The 12,177-nt window shown below is 35.8% G+C and overlaps 1 protein-coding gene across 2 annotated transcripts in view; it reads right to left on the bottom strand.

Annotated features, from left to right (window-relative positions):
- Positions 1–12,177, bottom strand: part of LOC114031471 (dimethyladenosine transferase 1, mitochondrial-like) — a 61,009-nt gene that overhangs the window by 24,098 nt on the left and 24,734 nt on the right. For both annotated transcript variants that reach the window (XM_027846552.1, XM_027846553.1), the window contains exon 5: positions 1,294–1,413. In XM_027846552.1, coding sequence (XP_027702353.1) covers positions 1,294–1,413 — 120 coding nt within the window. The remainder of the gene's footprint in view (positions 1–1,293; positions 1,414–12,177) is intronic.

Raw genomic sequence — 12,177 nt, forward strand, 5'->3', positions numbered from 1 at the left:
ATGCAAGGCATTATTCTGAAAAGTCCTTTGTAAATTATAAACACCATACAAATGTCAGCTATGATTATTATAATCATTAGTTACAGCAGAGGTGTCTATGGCTCAGGAAACTCCTGAGTAGGGCCCGAACTAGATTAAAATGTAATTGGGAAATGTTTAAGAAAATAAACAAAAAATATAATACAACAGACACAGTGTTAATTTGTGGTTTTCTAAGTCAGTATGCGGCCCTCAGGGATTTATTTCTATTTTGGAGTTCAACAACACTAAGTTACAGCTTCTAAACAGTCCAGAAATAATACATTGGGGCCGTTTATCAATCTAATCTATTATTTTGATGGAGCCTCTCTGTAGGGGGAGTCCCTCCAATGATGCAGGTCACAAACTACACTGTTCTGGTCCAGATCTCTTCATAACACCTATGCAGACAACCTAGTAAATGTGCAGGAGGCCTTCCTCTATTTGATGACTTCAGGAGTATGAAGGTAGCATTCAGACTGTCTTTTAGTTGCCACTCTCACTAGATGACCACCACACAGGTCCTACATAGACACTCGGATCCTGTCTCTTTTATAGTTTCAAATTACTCTGGGTATTTATACTGCCTGTAAGTCATCAAGTGTGAGTTACAAATAACTTGAAATCACCCAGAGATGTGAAAAATGAGAATGAAGAAAAATTCAATTATAAGAAAATCTAGCATTAAGAGTCAGTGACATGTGGTGGCAGCATGGAATAGCAACTTTGCTAGACTTTGTATTTCAGAGCTCTATGTGTGAATGAGACATTTCCGGGCCTTTCATATTAAATGTTTTATAGCAGCTCACAAGCAGTGAACAAGCCATTTGGTCCTCATGGACACAAGTATTTCATTTCTTCTGCTGAGATTGTTGTGTCTAGAACTTAGCACTTTCAAATCTATAAATACCAGCATTTAGAATCTAAAAGCTAACATCCAACTATACACAAATTACTCTCAAAATGAGATCTCCTAAAAAACAAAATAAGTTGATTTGTTGAAATGAGTATCTACTTAATAAAGCTTTACCTGGAAAACTAACCAAAAAAAATTAACATGACATATTTTTGCTTGAGATTTATTATCCTGAGGAAAAATATATTTCAGTCATGACAATGACCAAGTGGAAGTCTTATATATGTTATGGTTCTCATTTTTTAAAAAGAAAATAAAATTGAAGAAACTGGTCTGCATGCTTGAGTAAATTAGGTTCTAGAGGCAGATTTTCCAAGCTGAACTCTCTCTATTAACAACAACTACAATCAAAGACTTACCTCTGGTTTGGGAACAAAAGCTCGTCCTGGAATCGTAAAGGAATGCTGAACCTTGCAGAGATACTGGGCCATGATGGAAAGTCGACTTCGTTGTTTGCTTCCTGTATTGGCAGTCAGTCTCTAAGAAAAAAAGTGGCTGCCATGTTAGTACAAAATTAAATAAATCAGACAAAATAGAATAAAAGCTTGCTCATTTACGTATACTTTGTGGAAAATTGATGGCCAATTTGAAAAAAATAAAGTTTTTTAATAATAAAAAATTAAAAGCTTTTTAATAATAGTTAGCATTTATGCAGTTCTTTGAGGTTTGAAAATCACTTTACAAATAGTATCTCATTTTATCCTCACAACTACCCTGGGAATGGTGGGAATAGGTGTTATTATGATCTCCCTTTTACATGAGAAAACTGAAGTAGAAGAGGTTGTGATTTGCTCAGAATCACATAGCTAGTATGTGTCTGAGACTGGATTTGAACTCAGGTCTGTCTCTCTGACTCCAGGTCCAGTGCGCTACCTAGATGTCCAAATGCTTAATGAGTGATTACGCTTCTGACAATAATGACTTACCTTCTTTGACGAATAGCCTCTCTCCCTTGGCTTCTGTAAAACTAATCTTTCTTGGTTCTCCTCCTACCTATCTGATCATTCTTTCTTAGGCCCGTTTGTTATATTCGCATCCACCTAATAACCACTAACTAAGGCTCTGTCCTGGACCATTCATTTCCTTTCCCTTTCTGTGTGCCCATGACCTCTAATCTATTGCATATATGTAAATTCAGTCTAATTTAACAGCATGACACTGCAGTAAAAAAAAAAAATGCTGACCAAAAATAATAAAAAAAAATACCCTCACTATAACAAAAAAAACAAGAAAAGTATATACACCAATATAAAGGAAAAATATGTTAACATAATAAAAGTACATTTTGTGCAAGGAATAAGAATAAAGAACCAACAATTATACATAAATACAGATAGAGAGAGAGAAAAGAGAGATATCGATATCTATATATACACACACACACATATATACACAAAGATACACATACATATGTGTATGAACACATATGTGTATGTGTATCTCCCTATATATGAATACATTAATGTATTGTCATTGATTTTTCAAGGTACTTGGTATTAATATTGGTTTTATAGAATTCTCTTTAACAATAAATTAAGAAAAACATGTCTATCATAGACCCATGAAGCAGAAAAACACACATCTAAAATTCAAAAAGTACAAATAAAATGTAAGTTTTAAAACTTCTTAGCATATCCCGTGATGGAAATTAAAGACTAAATCAGCTAGAGTTAAACAATATCAGAGCTGCAAGGGCCCTTGAGTCACTTCAGCCTAACCTAGATCTGAGGATTCTCCCTTAAAACATACTCAAGTAAATAGTTACCTACTTGAGGACCTTCAGTGATGAGCTCTCTCAAGGAAGCCCACTCCATTTATGGGCAGTTCTCTTGTTATGTTTTTCCTTGTTCTGAGTCAAAATCCGCTAATCTATCATTTCTCCCTACTATTCTAAGTTCTATTCTTTGGAACCAAGGAAAATAAATTAATCCTTCTACATGACAGAACTTAAAAATACCTTAAGTACAGTTCTTTACAAACCCTCAGTCTTTCCTTCTTCAGGCTAAATACCCCCATTTCCTTTGAAAGGTGCCCCTATGGCCTACTGCCCAATCTCCTCACTATCTCAGCCATCTTCTTTCAAATGTTCTGCAACCTGCCAAAGCCCTTCCTAAAATGTGGTGCCTGCAACTGAACACAATGCTCCATGTAAAAATCTTTGCTACATTCTCATCCACCATTTCTCCTCTTATGAACGTCATGCTTCTATTAACATTAGGTTAGGTTTTTTTCGCTATCATGTCACACTGTTAAATCAGACTGAATTTACACCGTACACTAAAACAACCAAGTCTTTATTATATGAATTACATGAATATGTTGTTTAACTATGCCTCATCATTCCAGTACTTGTAAAGCTAATTTTTTAAGATCCAAATTTTGGACTTTATACATATTTCTACTTAATTTCATTGTATTCAATTTGGCCTATTGCTTCAGCCTTTAGGATTATTTTTGAATCCCTATTCTATTATAAAGTATATTAGTTATCCATCCCAGTTGAGTGTCATCTTCAAATCTTATAAGCATAAATTCATCTGAATCACTAATGAAAATGAATAGAATGGGACTGAGGATAGAATTCTTTAACAAAAAATAAAATCGTATCCCCCAAACAGATGGCTGCATATTTTCCAAATAATATCCTATCCTGGATTTTTTTTCATGAAATCTATATAGTATTTTATATAGTATATGTAAAATATATTCCTCTGTTCACACTAGCCCAGCACACATTATCTATTATGTGAATGATAATCTTTCCTCTAGAGACCTTAAAAGGCCTGAAGAGTTTAACTATATCTCTTTAAACAACATAATTATTTCAAGTTAATCTAAAGACATATCATTCCAGTTTAACAGAAAGTGGTATAAATATTTATTCCAATTTATTAGAGAAAGAAATGGAGACATGAGAGTAATAAAGTGCTTTGTACAAGATTTCATAGATTCAGTGTCCGAGGACGATGTCCTATTCACTAGTCACAGCTATTTCTGTGGTTAGTAAGTCATATGTGAAGCTACACAAACTTAAAGGCCTTCTTCTATGGATAAATTATCATAACAACAAAAGGTCAGCACACCAAACTGTTTAATTTTAAGTACAAGGAAACTTCTGACACCTCAACTTAGAGCAGTATATCTAAGTATGAAAAAATAAGGAGCTAGAGAATTCAAAGACAATATTATTTCTTCTCTGCAACCACTACAATAATTTTAACATGAATAAGATTTACTCTTGAAGAGCTGTAGCAGTTAGGTATCAGAGACAATGGATCTCATCTTCTGGTTCTTCATTCTTCACAAATGGCCAAAGGCGTCAAATAATTTTATAGTTATTTGTCTATGTACTATCTTCACAACTCCTTAATAGACTGCAAAATTTATGAAGACAGGGACCATGTTTTAATTAAATGTCACAGGGTACCTCGAACTGATTACAGTCTTCTGTAGACAGTAGGCACTTAATAAATACTGTTAAACTGGAAAATCATGGCTTTACTGGGAGTCATGCATGCCAGTTCTGGCCCCAGCTCTGCCACTAGTAGTTAGTTATTTGGCAATTAATTAAACTTCTGTTCACCTGTTTTCTCATCTATAACACAAAGGGTAGAACATATTAACATCCCTTTTGGATACAAAATTCTCTGATTCTAGTACATAATCTGTCACTGTACAGATGACTGCATGTCCTTTAGTAAGCATGTTTCTCAGTATTTCCTACATTTAAATTTTATACAAAGAACAAAGAAGGGCTCTATTTATCTTGCGTTGTAAGGTGACCAAAACAATTCTATACATAAGTAATACAAATAATCCCTAGCATTTGCATGCAGCTTATATAAAATTCTCAGACGACACATGACTCTCAAATGAGTGCTAAGCTCTCTAACGCAGAAAATGTACACCTATGGTATATGTGTTAGGTCTAAAATAAGGATCAGCTACCCAACAATGTCTGCATCTCATATTGGGGTTTGTAATTACTTGGACAGGGATTGGGACTGAAGTTTTCCTTTGTTCTATCTAGAAAGATGTGACTACAAAGAATAAGAAAAAGCTCAGTGTAACCTCTAATTCAGGGCTTCTTAATCCGTGGTCCATGGATAGAGTTGAAGGGATCCACGAATTTGAATGGGAAAAAAAATGTTACATCTTTATTTTTGCTAACCTTTGACTGTTGGTTTCCTCTGTATGTATTTTATGTACTCATAGACATTATCTGAGAAGGAGTCCATAAGCTTCACCAGACTGCCCAAGGGGTCAATGACACAAAGTTGATAACTTCTGATCTAAATAAACCTACCTGATCTAAGAGATTAGAAATTTCATCTACAAAAAATGATTGGAAGAAAAGTACACTGATAAGAAAGCATGAAATCATGAGATCATTTGAACCTAAAGAAATACAGTCATGAGTCTTGTAAATGGGATTGTGCATTCCCATAGTCTTATTTGTTATCAAAATAAAGCATCATGTTGAAAAAAAAAAAAAAAAGATGTGACTAAACAAATAAACTTCATAAACAAGGTCACAACAGTCATAGAACTCTAAACTACTGTGATGCAGTATGGAGTATATGCAAATAACTGGTCAACTACAAATTATTTTTATTTATTATTGACAGAGATCCCTAAGGACCTCTAGTTACATTTTTGTTAGCTTTAGTTGAATAAGCAAAATAAACCCATATCTCTTTTAAAAAACATTTTATAAATTAGACTTTTCTAATACTATCATCCCCAATAAGACTCATCATGGTTTTGTGGCAATTATTTCCTTATATTTCTTAGCAGGTTTTATTGATAAAATTATTAGGTTATTTGTCCTCAGAGACCTGGCACTAGGTTTGTTACAATTAAAGCACGTATACTATGGGGCTTCATACAAAAAAAAAAGACCTGGGATGGAATCCTGTTTCTGCCACATGCTACTTGTGTGATATAGTATAATTTATTTAACCTCTTTGGGTCTTAATTTCCTCATCTATAAAAATTAGGATCTAGGTTATCCCTGAGGTTTCTTTCAGCTCTAAATCCTATGATCCCAAGACTTCAAAAGCATAGTTTAAATCCATCCAAAACTTCACAATCTTCTTGAGTTGTTGTGACCAAAAAATGTCATTAGTTGATGGCCAACCTTCTGCTGAGGACCTACTCTGAACTTAATTAGACTGAGCTTTAGCTAACAGGCACACAGTCTATCACTAAGCCCATACATAAAACCATTCCAGCTTAGGAGGATCCATCAGAATGTATGCGATATGTTGGCACCACCCATAAAAACCAAGGGTCATCTGGATGTCATGCTCATGCATCAAAATAGCAATTCCATAGAAGGTAACATTTAGAGGAAAATGATAGTTTAGCAACTTCATGGAGAAAATTCACTACAAAATTTTGCAAAAAATGCATATGACTTTCAGTTAAAAGGTACATATTGTTAAAAACATGTTTTTAGGTTAGAAAACATTATGTGTCAAAACTATTATAAATGTCCTGTACAAAATAAAAAAATAATACCTACAAATGTAACATAGAAAAAATGTTTCATGTAGATCTTCTCATGTTGCTATAGAAGTGACAGTGTAATGAAAATATGCCAAAATTGGGGATCATACTCACATCAATAAGATAGCAATGAAAAATGAGTAACAGCAAAAAGCTAAGTCATAGTCATCATTATAAAGATGATTGCTATAACTATGTAAGCCACTGAAATCTTCTAATCATATTTTCCTTGTCTATAAAATGGATACAATAATTCCTTCAACTAGCTCACAAGGGAAGAAGGATATGTCTACATAATTTTCAACCCTTCAAAAGATAAAGAGCTTACCCACCTGCCTATACTTAAGTTCTCTGAAAAGTATATTATGTAGCTGATTACTGCTTATAAAAGCTGTCAACTCAGGAAGGAAAGCAAGAACTGAAATCTCTTAATTCAGTGAAAATATTTATTGTGATTACTATAAGCAATGTACCATGCTGAGTGCCAAGTGAGATATAATGATGAATAATGCCTTTGGCCTCAAGGAGGTTAAAATCTACAAGAGATGACATATGACTAGTAGAGGGCATGGATAAAAAGCAGCATGTCATATGGACAAAGGAAAGGTGCTATTGGGGATTTCAAGAAAGGACAGATTACTTTCAGCTGAAGGTTAGTGGTGGGGCAAAGAATTAGAAAAGTTCTACAAAAGCTTTTTGGACTTCTAATCCACTATCAGGAGGCTCTGAAATAGTAGCTAATGTTCCACGTTTAAGTTCCTTGAAGTAGTTTGGAAACTAGAACATTGGAACATGAAAACTAGGAAAGAAGAACTTTTTTTAAAAAAAAAATCCATGAGTTTACTATGGAGATATATGGGCCATGCTAAAAGAATAGTGATTAAATAACAAAATAATTGTATGCACAGTCTACTACCCAGTGTTAACGTCACTAAACAGATCAAAACCAACTCTCATCCTTATCAAGGCACTAATAAGTACACCCATCAACCTCAAACCAAAGACAATACTCACTCCACTCAATGACACAAGAATACAAATATGGGAGAAAATCTCAGCTTCAAATATAATGGACAGTTCTGACCAGTTCACTACAAATTTATGCTACACTACCTCAACTCAGCCCTTACTGCTAGTAGGCCATCCTTCGACCTCTCTCTTATTAACTCACTAATCTCACTTTCCACAGTAGTTCTTCTAAACCTATTCATCCCTCTTCACATCTCCCATGGCCACTCTTCCCCTCACTCTCTTAGCTGAGAACTTTGCCTCATTTTACTGCAAAAACTAAAGTTATTCATAATGAGCTCCCTCTTCTCCTCTCATCCTCCTTTCGTGTCACTCAGATGCCTTCTGCCATTATCTTCTCCTTCACCTCCATCTCACAAAAAGAGGTGGCGCTACTACTTGCCAAGGCAAACCTCTACCAGTATAATCAATCCCATTCCATCCTGTCCACTCCATCCTGCCCCTCTTGACACCCCCACTCTCTCCTTTATCTCCAATCTCTCCCTGTCTACTGACTCTTTCCTTATTGCCTACCAACATGCCCATGTCTCACCCTATCCTCAAGAAATCCTCATTTGATCCTTCTGTCCATATTATTGTCCTGTATTTTTTCTATCCTTTTGTGGTGCAATTTCTTGAGAATGCTGTCTACAATAGAAACCTCTGCTTTCTCTTCTCTCACACTTTTCTTAACTCCCTATAATCTGGCTTCTTAATTCATCATTCCACCGAAAACGCTCTCTCCAAAGTTACCAATGATATCCTAATTACCAAATCTGATGGCATTTTCTCAAACCTCATTCTCCTCAACCTCTCCGGAGCCTCTGACACTGTTGATCACCTCCTGAATACTCTTTTTTCTAGGAATTCAGGGCACCACTCTCTCCTGGTTCTCCTCCTACCAATCAGACAACTTCTTCTTAATCTCTTTGAGGACCTTTGCTAGATCTTCAGACAGTCCATGTCCATTTACCATGGGTGTCCCAGGGCTCTGTCCTAGGCCCTCTTCTCTTCTCCTTCTATACTATTTCACGCGATGATCTCATCAGCTCACACAGAATTTACCATGTCTATGCTGAAGATTCTCAAATCTACCTATCCTGCCCCAACTTCTCTGCTGACCTCCAATCTCACATCTCCAACAGCCTTTCAGACATCTTGAACTAGATGCATAACAGACATCTTAACCTCAACATGTACAAAACAAAACTCAGTACCTTTCCCCCTAAACCCTCTCTATCTCCTACCTTCCCTTTTATTTTCAAGAGCATCACATCCTCTCAGTTCATAAGTCCTCATTATCTCTCACCTCCCACTCCCAATATCTAATCTATTGCCAAGGTCTGCCAATTTCACCTTGGCCCCATCTCTTAAATATGCCCCCTTCTCTACTCTGACACTGCTACCACTCTGGTGCAGACTCTCATCACTTCAAGCCTGGATTACTGCAATATTCTGCGATGGTCTATCCACCTCAAGCCTCTCGCCACTCCAATCCATTCTCTATTCAGCTGCCAAAGTCATTTTCGTAAAGGGCAGTCTAACAAAACTCTGCTAGTTCCCTATTGCCTCAGAATCCAATACAAAATTCTCTTTTTTGGAACTTCCAGGAGCGGAGTCAAGATGGCAGGGAAAGCACTATAATCAAGTTCTCCTAACATTCCCTTCCAAACAATTTTAGAATAATGGCTCAAATTGAATTCTGGAGTGGAAGAGCCAACAAAAGGTTAGAGTGAGACGTCTTTCCTGCCTAGGACAACTTAGGAAGTCAGAAGGAGAGGTCTGTGACATAGGAGTAAGGACTGGCCAGAAGCCCATATGACGGCAACACAAGCTGTAGGAGTTGGAGGCAGTGACAACAGCAGCTTCAGCTCTCAGCCCAAAGGACACTGAGCAACTGGTTTAAAAGAGATGCAAGGGACCCCTGTGCTAAAACTGGGTGCAGGACAAGGTGCTGGTTACCTATTACCTACATCCACTGCTGAGCTAAAGTTTCAGGAGAGGAGAGCTTTTGGTCCCAAGGGATCAGGGGACATAAGGATCAGAAGTCAAAGTCCCTTCCTAGGTAAGGATGAAAGTGCAGACCAGAAGAGCAGATCACATCTCTTCTCAGATCACATTACCTTAAAAGCACTGAAAATTTCCAAACTCCCAGAATTATCTCTTAAAACAGCAGTGTAGACAAAGTCTAAGACTTGGGAAAGTGCTCCTCCTGCTCCCCTTCTCCCCATGCTAAGAACAGAGTCCAACTTTAATATAAAGTTAAAAGTCAAGAAATAGGCTGGAAAAATGAGTAAACAACAACAACAAAACCTGAACATAAAAAGCTACTACAGTGACAGGGAAGATCAAGACACAAGCTCAGAAGAAGATGATGTCAAAAACAACTAGAAGCAAAGTTTCAAAGAAAAATGTGAATTGGACACAAGACCAAGAATCCTGGAAGAGCTAAGAAATTATTTTCAAAATAAAATAAGACCAGTTGAAGAAAAACTGAATAAAAAAATGAGAGGGAGGAAAATTATAAAAAGACAATAGTTTGGTAAAAGAGGCACAACATAATATACTTTAGAAAATAACTCCTTAAAAAGCACAATTGGCCAACTGGGGGAAAAAGAGGTTAAAAAATAAAAAACCTCACTGAAAAAAAAGTAATTCTTTCAAAATTAGAATTGAGCAAGCAGAAGCTAATGACCCTATAAGACATGAAGAAAAAAAATTAAGTCAAAAGAATGAAAAAAAATAGAAGAAAAAATAGAAGAAAATATTAACTACTGCTTTGGAAAAACAACTGACCTTGTAGGTAGACTGAAGAGAAATAATTTAAGAATTAATGGACTACTTGAAAACCATGATTAAAGAATGAATCTAAACATCATATTTCAAGAAATCATAAAGGAAAACTTTCCACAAAACCTAGAATCAGAGGGTAAAATAGAAATTGAAAGAGTCCACCAATCATCAACTGAAACAGATCCCAAAATGAAAACTCCCAAAAATGTTATAGCCAAATTCCAGAGCTCTCAGGTCAAACAGACCAGAAAGTAACCATTCAAATATTGTAGTGTCAGAGTCAGGATTATACAAGATTTAGCAGCTACTGCATGAAAGAAGCGGAAGGATTAGAATATGATATTCTGGAAGGCAAAAGAGCTAGGATTACAATCAAGAATTACCAACCCTGCAAAAGTGAGTATAATCTTTCAAGGGAAAAAAATGACATTTAATGAAAAAAGGGACTTTCACATTCCTGATGGAAAGATCAGAGCTGAAAAGAAAACTTGACTTTCAAACACAAAACTCAAAAGAAGCAATAAAAAGGTAAACACGAAAAAGGAAACAGGGATATAATAAGGTTAAACTATTTACATTCCTACTGGGATACATGTAATGTCTAAGAACTTTATCATTGTTAGGTCAGTTAGACAGATTCTACATAGATAGAAGGCACAGGTATAAGCTGATTATGTTGGGATGATGTAAAAAAAAAATTGGGGGGAGATGGAGAAGGGGAAAGAGAGAGGAAGAAGGGGGAAAATTATGTCACCAAAAAGAGGTACACAAGGAAGAGTTTTTACAGTAGAGAGAAATATGGAGGGAGGAGACGACGACACTTGAGTCTTACTCTCATCTAAGCTGGTTCAAAGAGGTAAAATAAACAGACACACACACACACACACACACTCAATTGGGTATAGAAATCTGTCTTACTCAACAGAGAAGTAGGAAGGGAAAGTAAATAAAACGTAGGGAGGGAGCAGGGATAAAAAGGAAGGTGGAAAAAGGAAGGTAGTGATAAAAAGCAAAATAGATTTTAGAGGGCAAACAAGATAAAAAGAGAGAACAAAAAAAAACAAAAAAAAGAGAGATAAACAGAAGAAAACTGAATGGAAGATGCTCAGTTAGTCATCATAACTGTGAATGTGAATGGAATGAATTCATCCCTAAAATGGAAGCGGCAGAACGGATTAGAAACCAGATTCCAACAATATGTTGTTTACAAGAAACAAACTTGAAACAGACAGAGACACAAAGTTAAAATAAAGATTCTCAAGCAGGATACTACAGCTGAAGTAAAAAAGCATGGGTAGCAATTATGATCTCAGACAAAGCCAAAGTAAAAACAGACCTCATTAAAAGAGATGAACAGAGAAACATCATTTTGCTAAAAGGTGTCACAGATGATGAAGTAATATCAATATTAAATATATATGCAACAAAAGGCATTGCATCCAAATTCTTAAAAGTTAAATGAATTATAGGAGGAAACAGACAGTAAAACTATACTGGTGGGGGGCCTCAACTTTCATTTTTCAGAGCTAGATAAATCTAACTATAAAATATGTAAGAAAGAAGTTAAGGAGATGATTAGGATCTTAGAAAAGTTTGTTATGATAGACCTCTGAAGAAAAGTGAATGGGAATAAAAATGAGCATACCTTTTTCTCTGCTACTTCTACTTCAGGATTGGCAAGAAAAGCATACAATGGGTGCTAAGAATCACAGAGTAGGAGTTCTAATTTCTTCCATGATCAAATACAAACTCTTGTGTTTCCCATTTAAAATCCTTCACAATTCGGCTCCAATCTATCTTTCCAAATTTATTACATATTAATGCATTTCACACATTTTTTTCATCCTGCTAAACTGGCCTTATTACTATTCCACAAACACTACATTTTATCTCATCTCTGGGGCTTCTTATAGGCTGCCCTCATGTCAAGA

The sequence above is a fragment of the Vombatus ursinus genome, unplaced genomic scaffold (genome assembly GCF_900497805.2).
Source record: "Vombatus ursinus unplaced genomic scaffold, bare-nosed wombat genome assembly UNPS02015175.1, whole genome shotgun sequence".
NCBI classification, from domain to species: domain Eukaryota; kingdom Metazoa; phylum Chordata; class Mammalia; order Diprotodontia; family Vombatidae; genus Vombatus; species Vombatus ursinus.